At 46.4% G+C, this 26685-nt stretch overlaps 1 protein-coding gene across 4 annotated transcripts in view; it reads right to left on the reverse strand.

Annotated features, from left to right (window-relative positions):
- Positions 1-26685, reverse strand: part of SCRN3 (secernin 3) — a 54697-nt gene that overhangs the window by 12735 nt on the left and 15277 nt on the right. For all 4 annotated transcript variants that reach the window (XM_068245480.1, XM_068245478.1, XM_068245477.1 and 1 more), the window contains 5 exons: positions 25455-25636; positions 25163-25362; positions 18638-18850; positions 13470-13632; positions 10390-10570 (listed from right to left, as the gene is read on the reverse strand). In XM_068245480.1, the coding sequence (XP_068101581.1) occupies positions 10390-10570; positions 13470-13632; positions 18638-18850; positions 25163-25362; positions 25455-25636 (939 nt within the window). The remainder of the gene's footprint in view (positions 1-10389; positions 10571-13469; positions 13633-18637; positions 18851-25162; positions 25363-25454; positions 25637-26685) is intronic.

Here is a 26685-nt window from a genome sequence, read left to right on the forward strand (position 1 = left end):
TGAAACCCCTCCTGCCCAACTTGCTCTGGGATTTGGGTTTCAAAGTCCTCGGACTCGCCTTGCATTTCAGTGCGCGGTGCATTTCCCACAGTAAATGGTTGTGAATCCGGGCACAACATTTCTGGCTGTTCCATTGACCTTTGAAAGGTGGAAGTTTGTTGGGCTGGGAATAGCTCCTGCGAATACCCCATTGTGTCCTGAGGAAATTCTTCGGACTGGTTATTTGGCAGTTGTGTGCGTGGTGTCGCTGCCGGTTGTGTCAGCTTTGTGCCCACTGGCTCCTTGTAACTGGCTGAGGACTCGGACCTCGTGCGTGATGTGCTGGTGCTGCTTAACCCACTGCTGGACACTTGAGAGGTCATCCAATTAATTATCTGGTCCTGTTCTTTTGGATTTGTGAGGGTTGATTTCCTGGACAACATGGGCGGTATTGAGTGGGTTTTCTTTGGTGCTCCACTGTGGCCTGAACGTGAACCGTCAGGGGGAATACCTCTTCCCTTGCCCCTCCCTCTTTCACAGGATTTCTTCTTCATTTCACTTATCCTTAAAGTACACGCTGACTGGCAGCAGTACAGTGGCAGTACAGAAATGCTATACAGTGGCAGGTGAGCGGTGTACTACTGTTCCCAGCAGAGGCACAGAGTGGCAGTAAACACAATGCTATACAGTGGTGGGTGAGCGGTGTACTACTATTCCCAGCAGCGACACAGAGCACAATGCTATACAGTGGTGGGTTAGCGGTGTACTACTGTTCCCAGCAGAGACACAGAGTGGCAGTAAACACAATGCTATATAGTGTGGGTGAGCGGTGTACTACTGTTCCCAGCAGCGACACAGAGCACAATGCTATACAGTGGTGGGTGAGCGGTGTACTACTGTTCCCAGCAGAGACACAGAGTGGCAGTAAACACAATGCTATATAGTGTGGGTGAGCGGTGTACTACTGTTCCCAGCAGCGACACAGAGCACAATGCTATACAGTGGTGGGTTAGCGGTGTACTACTGTTCCCAGCAGAGACACAGAGTGGCAGTAAACACAATGCTATATAGTGTGGGTGAGCGGTGTACTACTATTCCCAGCAGCGACACAGAGCACAATGCTATACAGTGGTGGGTGAGCGGTGTACTACTATTCCCAGCAGCGACACAGAGCACAATGCTATACAGGGTGAGCGGTGTACTACTGTTCCCAGCAGAGACACAGACTGGCAGTAAACACAATGCTATATACTGTGGGTGAGCGGTGTACTACTATTCCCAGCAGCGACACAGAGCACAATGCTATACAGGGTGAGCGGTGTACTACTGTTCCCAGCAGACACACAGAGTGGCAGTAAACACAATGCTATATAGAGTGGGTGAGCGGTGTACTACTATTCCCAGCAGCGACACAGAGCACAATGCTATACAGGGTGAGCGGTGTACTACTGTTCCCAGCAGACACACAGAGTGGCAGTAAACACAATGCTATATAGTGTGGGTGAGCGGTGTACTACTATTCCCAGCAGCGACACAGAGCACAATGCTATACAGGGTGAGCGGTGTACTACTGTTCCCAGCAGACACAATGCTATATAGTGTGGGTGAGCGGTGTACTACTATTCCCAGCAGCGACACAGAGCACAATGCTATACAGGGTGAGCGGTGTACTACTGTTCCCAGAAGAGACACAGGGTGGCAGTAAACACAATGCTATATAGTGTGGGTGAGCGGTGTACTACTGTTCCCAGCAGCGACACAATGACTGGGGGGACCCTGGCTAGCCTGGCTGGAGAGAGAACTACCCTGCCTGCCTACCCAAAGCTAAACCCACAGACAAATGGCGGAGAAATGACGTGGATCGGGTATTTATTTACCCGAACCACGTGACCCGTTCAGCCAATCAGAGCGCGTTCGGGTCCGAACCACGTGACCCGTTCGGCCAATCACAGCGCTAGCCGAACGTTCGGGTAACGTTCGGCCATGCGCTCTTAGTTCGGCCATATGGCCGAACAGTTTGGCCGAACACCATCAGGTGTTCGGCCGAAGTCGAACATCACCCAAACAGGGTGATGTTCTGCAGAACCCGAACAGTGGCGAACACTGTTCGCCCAACACTACCCCATACCTCCATGCCTAATTTGCTTCAGCTAGTAAAACACTTTGGACAACTATCTGGACTTAACCTGAACATTAATAAATCTGAGATACTCTTTGCGAACATTCCCAAACAAAATGCGGAGACTCTAGCCACTAAGATGGGACTCTCTTATCAGTCAAAATACATCACTTATCTAGGTATTAAAATTTCAACGAATCCTGCAGACCTCTCTCCATTAAATTATAAGCCGATGCTGTCTGAGCTGAGACAAGATTTAGTGAAGTGGAACTCTCCCTCAATTTCATGGTCAGGGCGTATTCACTCTGTCCTCATGAACTTACTGCCACGCCTGCTTTATCTTTTCAGAACATTGCCTATCCATTTAACCAAAGCCTCACTTAAAGACTTACAGTACTCAATTTTTAAATTTATAGCTAATAACAAGAAAAGCAGAATAAGACAGAACATCATGCATCTTAACCGGGAGAGAGGAGGATTGGGTGTCCCTGACTTATTTAGCTACTATAAAAGCAGCCCAAATTGCCCAACTGGCATAGTTACACGCTACCAACAACTGCCCTCTTTGGGCAGATATTGAGAATGATCTCCTGGCTCCAATTAATCTAGCTGCCCTCCAGTGGTCTCCTCAACTCACTCCAGCTAAATATAAAACACAATCACCTTTGTCGGCCCACTCTCTCACTATTTGGAATAAACTCAGATTTGTCAAAAATCTTCAATCTGTCGTCCCACTACAGATGCCAATTTTTGGAAATCCTAACTTTCCGCCTGGTTGGGAATCACGACCCTTCCAGTGGTGGATTTCACACAACTTTTTAACCATCTCCAACTTCCTGGTTGACAATCGCCTTCCAAATTGGACAACATTTTGTTCCCATACATCATTCCCACCTAAAGAATATTTTAGGGCCCTACAAATTTATCATTTTTTAAATACATTGAGCCAATCCACGCTCCCTATCTCACCACACACTACCTATGAGCACTGGTGCGACCAGAGACCACTGGAAGGCGGACTTATCTCTTACCTTTACTCCGTTATATCTCAACCCCTAGCAATTGTAAAGATCCCAACAATGATAGCATGGGAAGCCGACTTGGGTACGACCCTTACACTTAAACAATGGACCAAATGTTGCCTCACCTTGGCTAAAGGGAGTAGCTACTTTTCACATATAGAAACAAACTTTAAAATTCTTCATCGCACATATCTTACTCCTCAGAAATTACATGCTATGTCTAATGATAAATCTTCTTGCTGTTTTAGGCAATGTGGACAATTGGGTGATATGGCTCATATATGGTGGTTCTGCCCTATAGCTCAGAAATACTGGGCTCAGGTGGCCTCCGCTATAGGCACAGCTCTTGAAATATCCCTCTCACCAGATCCACTTCAACTACTTATTGGGCACAAGCCGCAAAAGTGGAAATATCCACAACACAGGCTCGCACAACACATAGCCAAGGCGGCCAGACTCCACATTGCTCGCCAATGGTTGAAACCAACCTTGTCACTTGAAAATGACAGACTCCATTATTATAGAGATTCTAATATCCGAAAGGCTATTAGCTATAATTAATGACGCTACCTTATCCTTCACGCGAACTTGGCAACCATGGCTTTCGGGCTCCCCAGCTCTAGGCCTACGATCCAGTGCTCTCTCCTTCTAGGAGCAACACTATATTCTAACTTGTTATCCAAAGAATTATGTAAATACAAGTTTAAATGAATAATCATCTAACCTGTTTGTTTGTTAATCTTTTTTCTTTGTTAGTTATTAACTGATTTCATAATGTAATATTGCCCTTGAATAAGGGTCTATTCAAATGCTGTTAATATTCATTATAATCATTAATAAAAAAAACTTTTGAAACTAAAAAATTGGTAGTCGCTCAATCAGGCTGATAATTATATGAGGAGCTCACAAGGCTTGGCAATACACAGAGGAAAATCTAAAGATACCTTGGCTCACAACTCACAGATAGCCAGCAGCTAACACAACATCCCAAAATAAATGAGACTGTTGTTGCCACATATCCAACAGGCATGTTGGTTAAGCCCCTCTGCCAGCGTCAAGGCCAACCTCCTAGAGGGGTCACTATGGTAACGGTGGATGCATCTTACACATAAAATGAGCAGTTAATAGAGGCTCATGGCCCTGTGGGCAACCTCACGTAAATTTGTTCTTAGGCCTTTTATCCTATATCAGACATGTGTCCAATCATGGATTCGCTCATTGTATGTGGCTTACATTGATAGGCAGGGTCAGCAGCCGATGAAAGCGGCTCCTGACCGTCTCACAGGAACTCTACCATCATAGAGATGGCAGAGTGGGTGGCTGAGTTTCCCGGCATGCTGTGTGGATGGCGATTGCGGCAGGTATGTGTGGCGATCCGTTGGTATTCGTCGTTATGCCGTTTCTTTTATCAGCGGTCTCTGGACCATAAGGGGGCAAAGACCGCTGGTACTTAAAGTGGACCCAAACAAAATATTTTTTGACACATACAAAGATAAATAAACACTCCTTCAAGCCTATGAGCATTTCACCCTTCTCTTTTTATAACTAGGGTTATACTGGGGGAAGCCATTAGCAATTCCTCCTTCGGCAGTCAGTCATTCAGTCTCAGTCTGTCTGTCTGTCAGTCAGTCAGAGTCTCTCTCAGTCTCTCTCTCTCTCTCTCTCTCTCTCTCTCTCTCTCTCTCTCTCTCTCTATATATATGAATACGTCAATAATGCTAACATTGATGTTAAGATTAGGGATGACCAATCCTTAGTCCTCAATCCATATATCCCAAATTTTGTTACATTTAAATTAAACGTCAATATGCCTCTTTATAAGATTTGCTAAGAAATTGGTAACCGAAACCCAAAAGCTATATATTGAGGGGCAGCTCCATGTACAATGTTTAAAGTCAGCATCTAGGCTACCACACTTGTAGCACTCTTAACTTACATTAGCAACCATTTTGGCCAATTTTACAGGGGTATAGTAGATCTGATGGAACCATTTAATTTGGATAAGTTTATTATTAGCACTAATAACCATAGCCATATAGGAGGATTCAAAATCAGACCAGCCTGAAGTGTCTATTTCTGGAGAACATTCCTGCCACCTCAGCTTGGTTCTCCCATATTTACCAAATCCCATCTTCTGCAGAAGGATAGCATAATTTCTAGATACTTCTTTAGTTTTATCCTTGTTCAACATTAAAGGGAAGGTTCAGGGAGTGGGAAAAAAAATCCATATCCACTTACCTGGGGCTTCCTCCAGCCCGTGGCAGGCAGGAGGTGCCCTCGCCGCTGCTCCCGGTGGCAGACCCGACCAAGCCCGGCTGGCAGGTCGGGCTCTTCTGCGCTCCAATCTGCGCCTCACGGGGGCGCGCTGATGTCATCCGACGTCCTCCGGGCTGTACTGTGCAGGCGCAGTAGTTCTGTGCCTGCGCAGTACAGCCCGGAGGACGTCCGATGACGTCAGCGCGCCCGCGTGGAAGGCAGAAGAGCCCGTCGTTGGAGCGCAGAAGAGCCCGACCTGGCAGCCGGCCTGGCCAGGTCGGGCCGGCCACCGGGAGCCTGCAGAGTGGCGGCGTGGGCACCTCCTGCCTGCCACGGGCTGGAGGAAGCCGCAGGTAAGTGGATATGGATTTTTTTCCCACTCCCTGAACCTTCCCTTTAATAACTCAAGCTCAGACGGTTCCATGCGAACATCTGATAGACCCCATTAAACCCTGACCGTATTTCTTAATTTAAAATATCTAAAAAGTGACTGGGTAGAGAACATTCATTGTGGAGACGGCCAAATGACTTCAATGTTCCTTCAGCATAAATGTGATTTACATATTTGATGCAGTGCTTAAACCAGAATTCTACATCATCCAGCTTTAAAAGTTCAGGCAAAGAGGGATTCATCCACAAAGGCGTACTGATGGTTTGCTCTATATAAATACAAAATAACAATATCATTTATGACTATACCCATTTGAACAAAAGTGAGCTTCAAACATTAAAAATTCAGTTTAACCTGAAAATAAAAAGTCAAAATAACCATACACGGGTCATACTTACCTCCTGAGTAGTCTACTCCTCAATCTCTTTATCCTCTGTTGCGTCCCATTTGTACACTTTGATCAATATATATACAAAAAGACTCGCACACCAGCATGAGATTCATCAAAATTATATTGTAAACACAAAAGCTGATTATATACAAACAAGTGCAAATAATGCACTATGCACAAATAACAGAAGTGCTGCACTGAGCCAGGTGATACCCTCTGAGGAAGGGAACCCCCGAAACGGCCGCTGTCAGGGTATACCATTCATGATGTAACTGCACAATTGTTTGACTGTATCCCTTGCTACCTTACCACTTGTATGTACTGCATTCATGTTTAAAACTGTGCTTGTGTTTTTTCATTGCTGCTCTTAAAGGAATACTGCTTGTGCAGCCATTTACTTCATGTTTTGCTGACGTATACCATTATGCTGTATTTCTTTTGACCGATTTGGTCTTTTGTTGCCAATACACTTCTGTTATTTGTACATAGTGCATTATCTGCACTTGTTTGTATATAATCAGCTTTTGTGTTTACAATATAATTTTGATGACTCTCATGCTGGTGTGTGAGTCTTTTTGTATATATATTGTCTCTAGTGCTTTTTAGCCTAATTACAGACTCAGCACCCATTGCATTAATTAGCGTACATAGGGTGTGCAGTACCTTCTTGTAAATATTGTCCACTTTGATCAATGGAATTCTCCGTCCTCCATTTTAAAAATGGCCATTACACCATAACAGCTTCCTGGTCAGCACACTATTAAACTGTAATATCATCCACTTGAGCCATAGGGAAACATGGACATTACCTTGCACATTCAGTTGTAACTGACAGCTGCTAATCTATAACTGACAGCAACTGGTATATTTCAGTTCTGACAAAACATTGTCAGAACTTGAAGGGATCGCTGTAAGAAGAAAATGGTGAGCTTCTGGGAGGAACTGGCGGTGAGGTTAGTATGTAATATTAATTTGCAGATACGTCATTTGTTTATTTTAAATAATTTTACTCACTACAGGTTCCCTTTAAGCTGAGAACTTTCATATAAGTCTGATCCCAAATATATTCTAAAGTCCCCCAAGTTTCCTATGCAGAATGCACAATAGGGAGCATGTTTAGTGTGTGTAGTAGTTTAGCTTTTCCTTGCCAGTTGCCAGCAGCTGTTTTTGCCTCTTTTGATCCCTCACATGAGCAGTTTTCTCAAGAGAACTCAAACATGAGAATCAGAAGATGCAAAGCCTACTGCCAACATCCAAAGAGGTTCTTCAGCACTGGAGGCGCCGGCATTGTGATTATGTTGCATTTATGTAACCTTAGCCCTGGGTTATTCTGATGCAGACCTCAGCTGATCTTGGCACTGGACTTTATCAGATTAGTATTAAGGGAATACGGTTTTCATGCCAGGAAGGGTCTGATTTTGGTGAGGTGTTACAGAGTGGACTTTGGTTGTATATGGAGCAAGAATAGGTTTTTTTCCATTACGAACTGTGGCTGGGGGTTTATTAGAAGACATGGTAGGTAATACAGTTTTTTTTTTGTGTTTTTTGGTGATTGTTTGTTTTTTTACACATTAGGAAGGTAATTTTCCTAATTAAATTAAGAGTGGAGTAAAGAAACAGTCTAAAGCAGGGGTCAGGAACCTTTTTGGCTGAGAGAGCTATAAATGCCACATATTTTAAAATGTAATTCCGCGAGAGCCATACAATATGTTTAAAACTGGGACAGTGCGCATGCGCAGCAGAGGGCTCGCGTCCCTGTTGCCACGGTGATGTGTATAGAGTTGATCCGCCAGGCAGCGGAAATGTCAGACACGTCTTGAGCTTCTTTTGGGTTTCAGCACCATAAGCAATTTCCCTGAGGGCTCTTTCACATCAGACAACGCGAGCAGGAGCCGTTCTCCTGCACGCGTTGTCTGCCTGCGGCGTGTCGTCGGGTATCTGCGGTGCGACGCAATCAGCAGCGGTAGCTGGTAATGAAACCCGACGGAAAACGCCGGCTCGCGGGTGCGTTGGACGAAAAACTGCGCCCGGGTGCGTCGGAACCGCAACGCATCGAAACGCAGCGTCAGGTGTGAAAGGTAAAATGAAAGTCTATGGACTTTCATTCCACCTTGGTTAACGCAAACGTTAGCCGTTTGCGTTAACGCGCAAAATCGCCGCAAGTGTGAAAGAGCCCTGAGAGCCAGACAGGAGAAATAGCGACTAACAGCTTGTACAATTAGGTAATTGACCTGGGGGTTGATTCACTTTGTAGGATGAGATCCCCGCACTTTGGCCCAATAGGCTGCCTGTCAAGTGACAGGCAGCCTAATGGGCCAATCAAAGTGTGGGGATCTCATCCTTCAAAGTCACTGGACCTGACAGGATCCTGGGTGGGACAATTGGAGTGGCTGTTAGTTTTGGGGAAAGCGCAAGTAAGTTAGTAGTGCACACTACAGCAGTAGCGTGCCTACTTTGAAAATGTTACCTGCCACACTAAGCTGCGCTGCTTGAGCAGTGTAGCTTAGTGAATCAACCCCTACTGATTTGTCTGTGAGCCAGATGTAGCCAATAGCCATCAAAAGAGCCACATCTGGCTCCTGAGCCACAGGTTCCCTATCCCTGGTCTAGGGTTTTGTGGCCTGACATTGTAGGCTGCAATCAGTCTGCCAGTCTTCATTTGTGGCTCTCCTCACATTTGCACCCATCTCCTGTCATGTCTCAAGGCATTGCACCCATCTCCCGTCAGGTCTCAAGACATTACAGAAGTTGATGTTCCATTACAAGAGTTGATTACAAGGAGATGATGAGAAGAGAGCCAGCAGCAGATAGAAAGAAGGGAGCACAAGGGAGAATGCAGCATGAAATGTCAGGAGCAAAACCTGCATGGGATTGAAGGGGGGTGGTTGCCTTTTTAGGCAACCTTAAGATGTTGAGTACAGTACCATTTCTAGGGGAGGGCCAGGCCGGTGTCCGTCCACGGCACAGTGAGGCGGGTGGCCCGAACCCTCCCTACCTCTCCTCTGGTCCCCCCCCCCTCCATTGCAGAAATGTATGGCATAAGCAAGAGGTCTTAGTAAAAACTCACCTTCCGGGCTCCATGCGAGGATCAAGTGCTGCCGGGCTGCTCTGTCAACAAGTGAAGGTGAGTTTTTACTAAGACCCCTTGCCGCTGTCATATGTTTCTGCAATGGAGGGGGAGGGATCTGAGGAGAAGGAGGGAAGAGTTGGGCCCCCTCCCCGCGCCTGAGTTCCAGTGCGCTGCTGCTCTTCCACACTTTACTGTCATTTTTATACCCCGTTCTGTTTCTTATATAAGGGTCAACGTATATTCAAAGTCAACTTTCAGGACTGGATAATTTCGTAAAAATTATCAAGCTCAAGAAAGTTATTTTTGTTTCTCTGTGATTTATGCAAATCCTATTAAACATTCTTTATACTAAGAAAAAACTAAATTTTGCTTCAAGGCTAATGCTTTTAACAAATCTGTTTCATTTAAAGAGACTCTGTAACAATAAAAATGTCCCCTGGGGGGTACTCACCTCGGGAGGGGGAAGCCTCCAGATCCTAATGAGGCTTCCCGTCCTCCTCTGTCTCGCTGGGGGTCTCGCTGCAGCCCTCCGAACAGCGGCCCGACAGACCCGACAGCCTGTTTAATATTTACTTTTCCAGGCACCGGCGGGGGCGCTGTCGGGTCTGCTCTACTGTGCAGGAGACTTGCGCCTGCGCAGTAGAGCGGCCCGACGGAGATCGGCTATTTCTGCCCATCTCCGTGGGAAGAGCAGATACTGCGCCTGCGCTGGAGCCAAAAGGTAAATATTTACATCGCTGCCGCTCTGGGAGGATTTTCGCCGCTGCCGTGGGACCGATGAGGACGGGGGAAGCCTCAATAGGATCCGGAGGCTTCCCCCACCAGAGGTGAGTAACCCCTAGGGGATTTTTTTTTGTTACAGATTTTCTTTAACTTGACAAAACAACTATAGTAAGTTTCAGAGTCAGAAAATAGAAGGCAAGTTAATATGTTAAGAGGGTAACTGTATAATACAGCTTTAAAAACTAAATATACTGAGGCTAGCAATAGAAAACTAAAAAAAAAGAGCAATAATTCTTATGCAATACATTTAGGCAATGCTGTATTATTATTTCCACTAATAACACAGCTGAACAACATCACCTCGAAATTAATCTTTTACATTGAAAGGCATATCAAATCTATTTTTCGATTCACAATATCACATTGTGTTATATCTACCTGTGAGGTTTCCTTAGAATTTAGAGCATTTTCCTGCCTCTTTACTAGCTCATGCCTCCTGTCGGGCCTGCTCTGGAATCTTGGCTGACGTTTTACAGGGTCATTAGAGCCAAACACAGGAGAAACGGTTCCCACCAGCTGCTCCTTCTGGGATGCAAAAATAAATGGCTTAAACACAGACCTAGGAAACACAAGATAATGCAAAGAGTGTTTATTCTTCTGGTTACTTTTCTTCAAAAAGAACAGCCCACTAATAAAAGCCAAGTTTAACTCCAGTGTAATCTGTAGACTTTATGAGTAAACATAAGCTGAATAGATAAATAACTGCGTCTGTAGCCACAATCCTAAATAGGACTTTCATGGAATCTCACAGTCTTATTTTTGTTCAAAAGCTAAAAATCTAAGTGGCATTGGAACGAAAATAGGCTCTCGGCTATAACATAGGTGAGCGTCCAGGAGGTGTAATTAAGGCATCAGGGAATTCTAATAGGTGATTGGTTATTGTCGTGGGTGGGGTGGCGGAGTGTCGGGGTTGGTATTAGGCATTCATAGTGTAAGGTAAGTATTAGAAGTAGGAGGGGGGAGGTTAGCATTAAGCTGAATACTCTCCTAACGACGCAGGAAAATGGATCCCAGCAATGTCCCCCGATCCATCCCCCTGCTGGCGTGTACACGCGATGGCACATGACGGGCACAAACAGGAAGTCAAGTACTTTGCACGGAGTCGTTGGGGATCTTAAGCATCCAATCCACCATGACAGTCGTTATCACCATGGGACCGTTGTGTAGTCACACAGCTGTACCCATGTTGCGAGTTTGCAGAAACAATCGGTTGTTGCTAAAAAACAAAACAAAAAAAAAAAACGGTCGTCAGGAAAATCGGCTTTGAAATAGCGTAGTAGGTAGGGGCCTTTAGAAGTAGGTGTGGTGGGTTAGTGTTAGGCATAGATGGTAAGGTTAGTACAAGAATAGGGTTACAGTGAGGTATAGTAGAATATCTGTGTAGTTACTGATATTCTACTATCAGGGATTGCAGAAAAATGAAAATATACAGCAGGTAAGGTGTTTTTTTTTTGTTTTTGTTTTTTTATGTAAACGCTGCTTCACCATACAAGCCTGCACTGTAAGCAATGCATCTTAACATGAGAAGATTTACAAGATGCAATTCTTTCTAGCTTGCATGCAAACACAGTTAGTTTGGTGAAAATAAGACATCTGTCCATCGAGTCCAACCAGAATAAATGTGAGTGTGTCAAAGTATACTGTCTTTTTTGTTGCGGCACATATGTATAACACAGTGTGCATTCCATCATAGCAATATTCTCCACTTGATAACTTATAACACGTGTGTTCATGCGAATTAAGTAGAGCAAAGCAGCAAATGTGGGTGCCTGCTATCGGCAGAAACTTGAGTGCCGCCATAAGTGCCAGTAATTATTGTAATTGTGGCGGATTGGCGGTGGGGTCGGCTTGGGAGAGTGGGTCAGTTAAAGAGAGTGTGTGTGTGGTGTTAGGTTAAGTTGTCGTAAAATATCTGTATTATTTACCAATATTTTACTAATGCAATTTACACGTTAAAATATAGAATATAGGTAAGTATTAGCAATATTCTACTAGCTGAAATCGGGTATCCTTTAATTACCTTGTGCCACTTTTTCATGCACGCAAGCAGAGACCTAATGTAGACAGCTTGTCAGTATAACGCAATGCACACTGTGACGCAAAGACACAAACATACCTATTGATCTGTACAGGCCTTGTGTTCATGTCCTATAATGCAATAACTACCTAGGCCAACACAGTACATGAAGGTGCAGAGAACACAAACGCCAGCAGCAGTGGACATTTTTCCAGCACATTGTGAACCTGAAAGGAAGGAGCATGCTGTATCTGGCACAGTACAAGTTCAGCCAGGGCCGGATTTACCATACGGCACTGTAGGCACGTGCCTACAGGCGCCTGATGATGGAAATCCGGCTCACTCCCCTCCCCTAGTGCCTCCCTCCTTCCCTATGCAGAGTCCTGAGAAGAGTGTAAATGAGAGGTTACTTACCCTGCTCTCCGCATTCCACTGAGGAGATCTCCCTTCAGTTGGGGGCACCACTAGCTACTTAAAAGGGAACCTAAACTGAGAGGGATATGAATGTTTTCTTTTAAAGTGAATGTTTACCGTTTAAAAAAAAAAAAAAACGTCAGATACTCACCTAAGGAGAGGGAAACACGGTCCTAATGAGCCTTCCCTCTCCTGTCCCGGTGCCCGGTCCCCCGCAGGATCCCCCGTGGCAGTATTCGACCAGTTCTGTCAAATACTGCCACTTCTGCAGCGGAAGGGATGTTTCGGGAAGCCTTCGGGAGCACTCGGGCTCCCGAAGACGGGCCGCTCCATACTACGCATGCGCGAGCGCCCTCTATGACTCACTCGCGCGTGCGTCGTATGGAGCGGCCCGTCTTCGGAAGCCCGAGTGCTCCCGAAGACCTCCGAAGTCCCTGCGGCGGCGGACGGGGGAGCCAGCGCAGCACCGAGGGCACCAGGAGAGGAGACGGAAGGCTCATTAGGACCGAGCCTTCCCTCTCCTTAGGTGAGTATCTGACTTTTTTATTTTTATAGCGGTACCCATTGGCTTTAAACAATACCAGTTCCCTAGCAGTTCTGCTGCTCTCTTTGGCTGCAGTAGTGGCCGAATCATACACCTGAAACAAGCATGCAGCTAATCCAGTCTGACTTCAGTCAGAGCATCTGATCTGCATGCTAGTTCAGGGGCTGTGGCTAAAAGTATAAGAGACACAGGATCAGCAGGAGAGTCAGGCAACTGGTATTATTTTAAAAGGAAAAATGCATATCTTTCTCAGTTTAGGTTCCCTTTAATATTGACGGTCCCTCTGGCTACCTAATGCTATGAAATACCTGTAGCTATGACGGGTAAGGGAAATAATGGAGAAGTGACAGCAGGGCTAACCAGCACAGTTGCAGTGCAGTTTGGAGGGGTTTGTAGGTTCACGGAGGTCGGAGTCTCGGGTTCCAGGCCATCTGTGCCTATAGACTCCTGTAATGTAAATCCGGGCCTGAGTTCAGCACACACCTGGAGGGGTCTGGAGTTCCAGTGAAGAAGTGGCAGCAAGGCAGTGATGGGTCCTGGGGAAGGATAGACACCATGCTCCCAGTTGTCATAAAACCGCCCTCCATGTTAATGCCACTTGGCTTGTCTGACAGGATCTCCATCATAGTCTCAGCACTGAGGTTTCCTAGTGAACAAGTGAACAAGGCACATTACTATATCATCAGGCATTTACAAAAGGATTACAATTTGGTTAAAAAAAAATGTATTTGAAGGATGTATACATTACTGATTCCAGTTTGCATAAATATACCAATTCTATGTACAATCATACTCTGCAGAAATGCTGTACGATGAATAAAACTTTGCTGTAGGCGAAGTACTGTGGGGTGTGTGCATCTCAGAGCATTACTGAAATTATGTATAAGGCCCTATTCACAGTGATCAGTTGTGCTGCAGAATAGTTCTGCATGTCAGCTCACTGCCCGTACAATTCTATAGGGCTGTTCACTGCGCTGTGTTGTGATTGTTTTAACTTGTTGCATGCAGGCTTTAAATTAAAGTCTATGCCCAGTCTCCATTGCAGTGCACTCTCATAACACGTGCATTATGCAATGGGCAACTGTGAATCCAGCCTGAATGTAGTAACACATGGTTAAACAGCTGTAAAATCTTTTCCAGTTATCGCTGAAGATCAAATACATTTTTGCACCAAAAGATGTACTAGCGGCTATTTTCATATGATGTCTTATTTTTCCATATACTAGGATGTATAACAGAGGCGCCAACATAATATAAAAACGTTTAAAAAGAGGAGGTAGTGTTGGACTTCCCTCCTCCAAGAAGACACCAAATATTGTTGGTTTATAGTAAACAACAGTTTCTTCACAATACTCCAATAGTGCAACGTGTTTCGCAGGTTTAATCCCGCTTCATCAGGCAATAACAACGGAGTAATAGCATATAGGGTCAGTAGAAGAATCAAGCGCCTCGACAGAGGCTCCTCTTTTTAAACAATTTTTATACTACATTGGCACCTCTGTTATACATCCTAATATATTGTCTGGTCCACCCTTGGTGGAGGGGTGTTGCCCCATCTTTCCTATCTACAGAGAGCGACTTCCTAACCACTTGAGGACCGCAGTGTTAAACCCCCCTAAAGACCAGGCCTTTTTTTGTTAAATAGGCCACTGCAGCTTTAAGGCCAAGCTGCAGGGCCGCACAACTCAGCACACAAGTGATTTCCCCCCCCCTTTTCTGCCCACCAACAGAGCTGTCTGTTGGTGGGGTCTGATCGCTCCCCATGTTTATTTTTTTATACAAATATTATTGTTATTTTTTAACTAAAAAATACTATTTCTTTAATTATTTTTTTCCCATCCCTCCCTTCATTCCCGCAGCTGGCCAATCATGGCGATCGGCTGTGATAGGCTTCTGCCTATGAGAGCCGATCGCTCTCTGGTGTCCCAGGGAGACAGCCGTTTCACACAGCTGTCCCCAGTACAGCGCTGCCTTAGATCACAGCGCTGTACTACCCTAATAGACAGGGGTTTCGCCATCTAACAGTCTCCGAGCAGCGATCGCCGCTGGGAGACTGAAGGCGGAACGGAGCTCCGCCTTCCAAGCAGGAGATACCTGCGCGCGATCTCCTGCTAGCCCCATAGACGGCTGTTCACGCCAATCGGCGTGGAGCGGTCCTGGGGCTGGCGTACTGCTCACGCCAATTGGCGTGGAGCAGTAGGCAAGTAGTTCAAGTAGTTATCCTGAGTGGGGTCAGGTTTAATCTCCCCACCTGCTATTACAGTGGTTGCCTTTGTGGTAACCCTGGTTTGTATTACATCTTCATGATAACCTATAATCTGGTGTCAAGACTTACTACACTATACTGGGCTCTCGGTGTCCATTTCTTTGTTTTGTCTTATTTTTCCATGAACAATCATCTACATTCGATTCTTGAACAACAGCAACAAAAAATAATCAACATTTATTCACAGTCATAGTGTCCAGGCAGCCTACATATAACAAATCATCAGTAGTGTAGCTTAGGAGCTTTGGGTCCTAGTGTGAGTTTTAAATTGGGACCCCTCAAGTGCTCTATAAACACTGGCATAGCAATAGGGGATGCAACCCCTGCCCCCGCAGGGGGGCCCGGCATACAGGAAGTCGCGTCAGAGACTAGAGTGAGGAACGCACACTGGACCGCACGGAAGAGGGAAGGAAGGTATGTATCAGCCGCTGGCTGCCGCTGCCCGCCGCTGCCCACACACTTATTAAGTTGGAGGGGAGCGCAGAGGGGAGAGCCCCGAGGTGAGGGAGGGGGGGAACCTTCCCCCCTCCCCGCCGACTGTGTGCATAGCTTTCCCCTCATGCAGCGACCCCTCCAGCCCCCCAAAACGGCCCAGAGCGGGCCCCGCGTGGGGGGGGGGGGACCCGCTCAGAATTTTTTGCAGGGGGGCCCGGTGGGGCCTAGTTATGCCTCTGTATTTAAATAATTTATATGGAGCACCAAAACCTACCAAGCACAGCTGCATTGTCAGAGAGGTGTAAATTAGGAAGGAGAACAGTCTGTTAATGGTAGCAACCAATCAAAGCACATATAGGCCTCAATTCACTAAGCAGTTCAGACTAGTCTACAGATGGTTTTTAGTCTATTGATAGTTTGGTGTAATGCTTTAGAACTGTTTTTAGACCTGGTCTAACAATCAGAAATTACGCAATTCACAAAGGCAAACAAGGAGTAACCACGCCCAGTTTTTCTGACAGATATTAGACCAACTGATTTCTTGTCGGTAAAGTAATTCTGTGAGGTATTTTAGATGTGAGGATGGAACCTTTTGAATTAAAGGGACTCCAAGCTCTAAATATTAACAAAATTGGTACTTACCTGGGGCTTTCTGCAGCCCACCGTAGGTTGGGAGGTCCCCCGGCATGGTCCTGGCTCCTCTCCCGGTCCCGCCGCCGCATACCGCACCGGGGGACACCTGTGCTGGGTGTCGGGCTCCCACTTCCTGAACCGGGACGCTCTATGTCATTACGCCGCCCGCTGCGCGTCATCACGGCAGCCGGCGTGACAGTACTGCGCATGCACGATTTAACCGCGCATGCGCAGTACTGTCACGCCGGCCGCCGTGATGATGCGCAGCAGCCGGCGTAATGACGAAGAGCGTCCCGGTTCAGGAAGTGGGAGCCTGACACCCAGCACAGGTGTCCCCCGGTGCGGTATGCGGCGGCGGGACCGGGAGAGGAGCCAGGAGGAAGCCGAGGGACCTCCCGACCTACGGTGGGCTGCAGAAAGCCCCAGGTGAGTACCAATTTCGTTTATTTTTTTAGGTCAGGGTCCCTTTAATTATGCAGGAGTTTAATTGTATGCAGAGGAGAGCTCATCAAAGGAGAAGGAGGTCAGTCATACCTACTTGTTTGTGAATTGCATCTTTTGATCATTTCCCAAGTTTTACCCACCTAATTACCAAATGGTTTAGACCAGGTCTAAAAACAGGTCTAAAACATTTGGTAATAGTAATTCCCCTTTGATGCAACTGACCAAACCATCAGTAGACTAAAAACCATCAGTAGACTAGTCTAAACTGCTTACTGAATTGAGGCCATAGAAGTGATCATTACCAGCTTAGCATCAATTAAGAGCTAATAAAGTGGCTGAAGGAGGGCCTCCTACTGTGCCCCTCTGGTCCAGGGGCCCTGGTGCAGTTGCTACCTCTGCAACCCCTATTGCTACGCCACTGCAAATCATCATGCAGCAGGACCTATCTTCAAGGAAAGAGAACAATTAGGAAAGGAAACAAATGTATACCCCTCCGTTGTAGTGCACCAGGGGAGTAGTTCAGAGGTATTTATGAAGGTTGTGGATATGTACATGGAATGGGTTAAAACAAAGCAGCAAATTCATAGAAAAATATCTCAGGGCTCGTTTCCACTATCGCGAATCTGCATGCGTCCAACGCATGCAGATTCGCACATGTAATGCAAGTGGATGGGCCTGTTTCCACTGTAGCGTTGTTGAGGTGCGTTTTTTTCAGCGGTAAAAAAACGCACAAAAGAGCCAACGAATTCGCCTGCGAGTGGAATGCATGCGAATCGCCGCTAATGTATTTAATAGGAAATTCGCATGCGGCTAAGGTACCAATGTAATTCAAACAGGCAGTGACATGGTTAATTTCGCATATACCCTTACCTATGCGAATTCGCATGCGAATTCGCGGCAAAAAACGCGCAAAAATTCGCATCCGCATGCTAATTCATGGAATTTCAACAGCGGTGGAATCCAGGCGATTCTGCACCGCAATAGTGGAAACGAGCCCTCAGAGAGAATTCCAGCTGCTCTCTTCTGCATTACGCTGGCTCCTCCTAGTTTCCGGAAGCAGCAACAAAACTAATATATCATATTGTAAAGGCTAACTGGGGCTTATTTTTCAGGTTAGGGTTTATATTTTGAGCATCTGGAAAAATACTGAATAAAGTCACTCTAGAGCTTATTTATAGGGTAGGCCTTCCTTCTGGGGAAACATGGTAGCATCTTTCCCTCATGGTTATGAGTGGATTCAGCAATGTACACATATGCAATGCCACAAACAGTGCAAGAAAGAAGAGACCCACCCCAAGGTAAAAAGCCTGCAGGGAACCTGAACTAGAAAGGACACCACCAAAATGCTATTAAAACAATCCTGTGAAGTAAAAACAAAAGATACTTACCTCAGTAGTGGGAAGCCTCTAGATCAGGCATGGGCAAACTTGGCCCTCCAGCTGTTAAGGAACTACAAGTCCCACAATGCATTGCAGGCGTCTGACAGCCACAGTCATGACTCATAAAGGCAAATGCATTGTGGGACTTGTAGTTCCGTAACAGCTGAAGGGGCCGAGTTTGCCCATGCCTGCTCTAGATAGTCCAGAGGCTTCCTGAATTCTCTTACACCCCAACATTCCAGTGCCGAGTCCCTCTAACTTATGTAACCCAGCGGGTCAAATGGGTTTCTTCTGGCCGCGAACTTGACTGTGGGGTTTGGCACGTAGGATTTACTGCATTCTGATAGGTGGGAGGGGGAGGAGTCAGGAGTATGTAGAAAAAAAACCCCTAAACTATGCATGTAAAAACTATCACACTACTAGAGAACATGGATATACTTCTAATCTATGGATACGATTTCCCTGCAGCACCATAAAGCTTCCATAAGACTTACCGTTATTTTTCCTAAGCAGTTTGTAGCCTTCACAGAATCGGTCTCCAGAAGAGGAGGATCTGGAGGGGTTGAAGTAGGAATACACAGCAGCAAAATTAAACTCCTTTTTCCCGTCCCACCAGCCTTTTGCCTTGGCATAGTCCCTCATTCCTGGGTGCTCGCGGTCAATCTTGGTGGTAATGGACAGGTTGTTGGATATGTTCTTTATACCATCTGTCAGAAAATAACACATTTGTGTCACAAGGCAATGTGAAGAGCTACTGGCCAGCTCTCTCTGACTGGACATTTTCTCTATAGAGACTGTCATGAATTAATAAGAACCTGAATCTCCACTCTTGAAATTCTTATCACAGTGATGACATCTCAGCAAAGGAAAACCTGTTTATTTTGTGTATTAATAATCAGCATTGTCCACTAAGATAATTACTTGCTCGCCACTAAGGACAACCCATAAAACTGCTATATATAGAGGTAATACAGGTGATAGGGGATTTGAACTGCCAACTGCCCTGCACCTTGCCCTACTACATTCTCCCCACCCCCAGTTCCAAAACATCCCCATGTGAGGGTGTATAATGACCACAAGTCCCATGCTGGGAGCGCCAATCTGCTGTGACACTACTGTACAGTCGGCACCTGTTGTGCACCACCTTAGCAACAGGCTTTCTTCAATGCCTACGCACCACTCTCCTCCTCTTTTTTTGATTGTAGAGGCAAGTTAAAACCACTTACAACCCTCTCCCATCCTATTTAATGCGAGGGCCTTGGAAGGGGAACTTGTGCAGGTGGACTTGTAAGGCATAAACGGAAGGTGGGGTGTCATCCTCAAAGTTGTAAGTCACAACAGGTGAGAGTATGTTGTGTTTCTTTCTGCCATTCTTCATTTTAGGTTGGGACAAGCAGAAAGCAATAAGTCATTGTAATAAGTTTTACACTGCCTTCCTTAAACCCCAATCCTAATGGAACTTAAAGAGGAACTCCAGTGAAAATAATATAATAAACAAAGAGCTTCATTTTTACAATAATTATGTATAAATGATTTAGTAAGTGGTGTCAGTGACAGGAGAAGCTGCTTGCTTTTTTGGCAGTTGGAAACAACTGTAAACAGTAAAACAGCTGTTATTTCCCACAATGCAATGACATTCACAGACAGGAAATTGCCAGGACCATGGTCCTCACAGTTTCCCGTGGGAGGGATTTCACCACAATATCAGCCATACAGAGCCCCCTGATGATCCATATGTGAAAAGGAAAAGATATATCTTCTAAAAGGGGAATCAGCTACTGATTGGGATGAAGTTCAATTCTTGGTCACGGTTTCTCTTTAAGGGAGCCATTAATGATACAGTTCTTTGGGTGATCAATTCATCGATTTGATCATAATATCGATTGTTTGGGCCCACTAACAGAAGTAAAGCTGCTATACAATTCAATCAGATTAATAGATTTGATCTGAAAACCTAATTGAAATTACGATCAAGTTGTAGAATCGATCGTTCAAAAAAGCGTATCGTTAATGGCCACCTTTAGACTGAAAAAAAAAAAAAAAACACTAATAAAGAAACCAACCAAGCCCTATTGAATTGCACGGTTCTAACATACTGGGAACTTGCCGATATGAACAAAAGAGCAGAGTAATGACATCAGAAAGTTGCATTGGTGTAAATATCAACCCTGCTTCCCCTATGGGCATCTGGGAGGAGGAGTTTACCAAACTAACTGCAGTATAGAAAAACAAGGTTGGCTATGCTGGGGTGTGCAGCCTTAGTGCCCTCTGTGCAGTTGCTATGAGACTGCTCAGACGCTCCCAAGTTGCTGCAGTAATTAGCAGAAGGCAGGTTTAGGCCTCTTTCAGGTGGGAGGGTGAACTGCATGCTTTTCAGGTGGTTCAGCATCTCGCCTGCTGCCCACACGTGCCATTCAGGTGCAATGAAAATGCAGCCAAATGGTAGCATTTGTAACACACCGCATGTCAGCGCTTGACACGTGGTGGGGTTACCAGCCGCAGAGAACCACGACATTCAGCATCTGAACAAGGCTGCGGCCGGGCTCAGATGTGACTCCATGGGGGTCGGGGAAGACTTTGTTACTCCACTTTCTGTCTGTTACAAGCACTCTGGAATGCTTATGTTTTACATGCACATAAAAAAAGTAATTAAAGTGGATCCGAGATGAACTTTTACTCCTTGCATAATTGTGTTCCTTACATATAGTTTATAGGGCATTCCTCAAGCCAAATACTTGTTTTGTTTTAATACCCTAATTTCCTATAAACTAAACAAACCACACCCACAGCTTCTCCAGAGTGCCTTGGCGCTTGCAAAGGATTGTGGGATTTCAGTCTGGGCAGGTGAAAAAGGTGTTACTAGCTATAGATTTCAGAGGCAGAGTTTTCACAATCTGAGAGCTGCAGTGCAGATACAGATCAGTTGCCTGTGTAATGGAGGAGATAAGAGTGGAGTTTTCACAGAATATGCAGATTAGCATGCCTAGATACAGATAAGCTTGCCTGTGTGTGTAATTGTGTAATAGTGACAAGCAGAAAACATGTCTGCTCCCATTGTATCACAGGGAAAAATATTAATATACTGTTGAAGCTGTTTGAAGATAGATTTGCTGTGTAAACTATCTAAACTTTAGATAAGATATATAGACAAGTCACTTGTTATATTTAGTTTTTCGTATAGTACGATTGAGCAGGCACGTGCACAGGGGGGTGCTCTGGGTGCCCAGGCACCCCCCTTTTTAAAATCCTCAAAAAAAAGCCCCTCTCGCCGCGCAAAATAAGCCCCGCCCCCGACCGCGATAAGCCCCGCCCACCCGCGGGAAGCTCCGCCCCCGCCTGGGACACTTTCATGTGAAGAGGCCCAGACAGAAATCCTAGTGTGGCATACTGACCTCTCCCTCCACCTAGGACCCATACTGACCTCTCCCTCCCCCAGCACCCATAGTGACCTCTTCCTCCACCTAATACCCATATCGACCTTTCCCTCCCCAGTACCCATAGTGACCTCTCCCTCCCCCTAGTACCCAGTGACCACTCCCTCCCCCAGCACTCACAGTGACCTCTCCCTCCTCCTAGTACCCAGTGGCCACTCCCTCCCCCAGCACTCACAGTGACCTCTCCCTCCACCTAGGACCCAGTGACCTCTCCCTCCACCTAGGACCCATATTGACCTCTCCCTCCCCCAGCACCCATAGTGACCTCTCCCTCCACCTAGTACCCATATTGACCTCTCCACCCCCAGTACCCATAGTGACCTCTCCCTCCATCTAGTACCCAGTGACCACTCCCTCCCCTAGCACCCACAGTGATCTCTCCCTCCACCTAGGACCCATACTGACCACTCCCTCCCCAGTACCTATAGTGACCTCTCCCTCCATCTAGTACCCAGTGACCACTCCCTCCCCTAGCACTCACAGTGACCTCTCCCTCCACCTAGGACCCAGTGACCTCTCCCTCCACCTAGTACCCAGTGACCTCTCCCTCCACCTAGGACCCATAGTGACTTCTCCCTCCCCAGTGCCCATAGTGACCTCTCCCTCCACCTAGTACCCAGTGACCTTTCCCTCCACCTAGGACCCATACTGACCTCTCCCTCCCCAGTACCCACAGTAACATCTCCCTTCACCTAGCAATCACAGTGACCTCTCCCACCACCTAGGACCCATACTGACCTCTCCCTCCCCAGTACCCACAGTGACATCTCCCTTCACCTTTTACCCACAGTGACCTCTCCCCTACCCAGCACCCACAGTGACCTTTCCCTCCATCTAGCACCCACAGTGACCTCTTCCTACCTAGCACCCACAGTGACCTTTCCCTCCATCTAGCACCCACAGTGACCTCTCCCTTCCCAGCACCCACAGTGACTTCTTCCTCCACCTAGCACCCACAGTGACCTCTCCCTCCCCCAGCACCCACAGTGACCTCTCCCTCCACCTAGCACCCACAGTGACCTCTCCCTCCCCAGCTCTAGCAGTGATCCTGCTTACCCCATCACCCACAATGATTTTTCCCTCCCCCAGTGGCTACCCTCCTGTCCCCTGCAGCACCCACAGGGACGTCCAATCCCAAAAGCAGCACCCACAGTGACCTCTCCCATTGCCAGCTCCCACAGTGGCCTCTCCCAACACCCAGCATCCACTCCTTCCTCCAGTAACCACACTGACTTCTCCCAGCACCCACAGTGACCTCCCCTTCCTCCAGCACCCATACTGATCTCTTCCTTCCACAGCACCCACAGTAGCCTACCCTTCCCCCAGCACCCACACTGACCTCTACCTCCCTTAGCAGCAACTATGCCATTCATAGCAGCACCCATAGTGACCTCCCACCCCCTGCACCCACAATTACCTCTACCTCCCAAGACCCACAGTGATCTCCCCCAATGGACCCACAGTGACCTCCCTTTCCTCCAGCATCCATACTGACCTCTACCTTCCACAGCACCCACAGTTACTTCTCCCCCCAGCAACCACACTGACCTACCCTTTCCCCAGCAACCACACTGACCTCTACCTCCCCTAGCAGCAACTATGCCATTCATAGCAGTACCCACAGTGATCTCTCACCCCTCGCACCCACAACAATCCCACCAATATTCAGCTCCAACATACATTACACTCAACTAGTAACCCTCACTATAGCAAGCACCCAGTACTTGCACCGAGCACCCTGCACCCAATACCCACATCTGGCCTCAGTATGGCACTTAGTACTTGCATCAAACAGCCACATGACACCCAATACCTGCACCCCTTCACCCTATAGCTGGCACCCAGTACTCACACCCACATGGCACAGTACTTGCACCCAGCCCCAACATGGCACTCACTACTCACACCTGCACACAGCCTCCACATGGCACCCACTATCTGCACCCACATAACTAGTACTAGCACCCAAAGTACCTGCACTCAGAACCCACATGACACAATGTCCAACCATAGCTAGCACCCAGGCATGGCACCAAGTATTTGCACCTATGTGATACCCAGTACCTGCACCCAACACCCACATGTTTCATCTGCAGTAGTTCCAGTTGCACTAAGCCTCCACTTGGTGCCCAGCGCCCACACCAAGCACTCACATATGACATCCAGTACTTGCACCCAGAACTCGCAAGGGACTGAGTACCTGCAATCAACACCTACATGATGGGTGATACACACCCATACAGCCAGAATCCACATGACACTCTGTGCCAGCACCCAGAACCCACATTGCACCCAGCATCTGCCTTTAGCACCCACATGACAACAAATACCCCACTAGCCAGCACCCATCACCCATATGTCACCATGTACTCACTCCCAATACCCACTTGGCACTCAGTATTTGCACCTAAGACCCACATACCCCTATAATCAACACACACATGGCACAGTACTCACACATCACCAAGTTCCAAAGCCATTATATGCACCCTTCCATGGCCAGCACCCAAATAGCACCCAGTACCCATCCTTGGTCCGAACCCATATGAGACTCAGTACTCTCCCATGGCACACATCCAGACCACGCATGGCACTCCCTACTCACTCATGTCCAACACTCACATGGCTTCCTGTACCAATTAGCACTCACATGGCACCCACTATTGTTTATCACCATCTGCTACTTATTCAGCACCCAATACTGCATAGCACCCACTGCAAATAAACACCCAATACAAACTGGACCTTGGTACCAAAAGCAGCTTGATACAGACTTTACTGCTAACTTGCTAACACTTAGTGCCGGTTAGTGAATCAAGCCCCAAGTATCTGCACCCAGGCCTAAAACACACCTGCACACAGCTTCCACATGGCCCCCGCTATCTGCACCAAGCACCTACTTAACCCGTACCCGCACCCAAAGTACCTGCATTCAAAACCCATGTGATGCCCAAAGCCCACCCATAGCCAGTACCCAGTACAGGCATGGCGCCAAGTATTCGCACCCATGTCACAACCAGTACCTGCACCCAGCACCCACATGACATTCAGTACATGCACCCAGATCTTACATGGCACTAAGTATTTGCAATCAACACCCGCATGAAACTCGATACCCAACCATAGCCACAACCCACATGGCACCCAGCATCTGCATTCAGCAGCATGACAATCAATACCCCCTAGCCAAAAACGAGGTGGGGGGGCATGCGGGGGAAGGCATTGCCAGGCCCCTTTTTTAAATGTGAGCACCCCCCACTTAAGGACCCTCTGCACGGCCCTGCGAATGAGGGTAATGCATGTGGAGTTTGGATCATCTCTGGTTTTATAATCAAATAAAATATTGATTTATTTATTATTAATTAACTTTTCATCTACATTATTTAGCACCTGCGCACCCATAACCAGGATCTATATTTAGTTTTTCATCTCGGATCTGCTTTAAGCTGAAAAATGCATGCCCTTATTTCTTGCCCCACAAAGAGAGCCAAAGTGAGTCATGCTGAAAATAATGGGTTTTCTAAAGCACAAATGGAATTACCCTTTAACTCTACAAAGTGTTCTAGGTGCTGTAGGTGAGATTACCCTGCACTCTCTCTGCAGCCCAGTACTGGCCAGCGGTCTCCAGTATCCATGCTTCCTTCCTGTCTGCAATCAGGAAGCTGTTGTGGTAAGTAAATGACATCTGACTTTCCATGCAGTTTCCTCCTTGACCGAACTTTTCCAGCAGGTCAATCATAACATCCATGGCTCCTTCTGCTGTGTCTGACCTCTCCAGACCAAGCCTAGAAAAAAGCACATACAGGTGTAAATCTCCTGAGACAATTCAATCATCCTTTTATAGTTGGATATATCTTTTAATATTTATTTCAACAACCTGACAAGATCCATGCCCAGAAGTGCATCTTTTTCATCTATTTCTTCCTTTCCCCATACCGCCTCATTCCCAATGCAAACGCCAAATTCATTGGCTCCCATCTCGGCCCCCCACAACCAAGATGGCCGACTCAGCACCACTGCATGGGTCTTCTCCACTTGTTCAATTTCAATGTAGGTGCACTTGTGGTAAAGAGAGCACACAAAAAATGCAAGAGGTCAGTGAATTTGACAAGAACACTTTATCCAGCATTACATGCCACTTACGCATACAATTACATGTGTTGATTAGAAATCCATTCAGCACTGTACAGTGGCTGATGTGAGCTCTGTACAAATGCTGCACAATATAGCCAGACAAATAATGTGGAACCAGCAGCAAAGTAGTTTGGGCATCAGATAAGTGCTGGTGACCCAGTTACCGTAATTTGTTGTTGTTTTTTTTTCCCTTTAAAAAGTTTTCTTTGTCAAAAAAAAAAACAAAAAAAAAATTAAACATTTACAATAAAATAGTAATCTCAGTCATTGTATTGTCACTCCGTTAAAGGGACTCCGAGCAGTGCAGAAACTATGGGAAGATGCATATCATTTTAAAGCTCTCTTTCTCCTCTTTCCAATGATATATAAACCGCCACCCTACGCCTTTTAGTTTTCGCTATTTTCGCGATTGAAATTGCCGTGGCCGCGATTTCGATCACGAAAATAAAGAAAACTAAAAGGCGTAGGGTGACGATTTAGGTGTCGCCAGAAAGAAGAGAAAGAGAGCTTTAAAATGATATCCATCTTTCCATAGTTACATTGTATTACACAGGACGACTTTTTCTGCTGAATGGAGCTGCTGACTTTGAGAAAAAGTCGCCACGTGTAATACAATGTAACTATGGAATTTAAAGCTCTCTTTCTCCTCTTTCTGGCGACACCTAAATCGTCGCCCTACGCCTTTTAGTTTTCTCTATTTTCGCGATCGAAATCGTGGCCGTGGCAATTTCAATCGCGAAAATAGCGAAAACTAAAAGGCGTATGGCAGTGGTTTATATATCATTGGAAAGAGGAGAAAGAGAGCTTTAAAATGATATGCATCTTTCCATAGTTTCTGCACTGCTCGGAGTCCCTTTAATGTGTGCTAAAATAAACTGTCAAACCCAACAAAGGGCCCCTTTCCGCTGGCCGCATTGCCGCCATTCAGCATGCTATTCATAAATTTAGCCGCTCCGTATCTCATCGCGTCCAGA

The sequence above is a fragment of the Hyperolius riggenbachi genome, chromosome 7, assembly GCF_040937935.1.
Source record: "Hyperolius riggenbachi isolate aHypRig1 chromosome 7, aHypRig1.pri, whole genome shotgun sequence".
NCBI lineage: Eukaryota > Metazoa > Chordata > Amphibia > Anura > Hyperoliidae > Hyperolius > Hyperolius riggenbachi.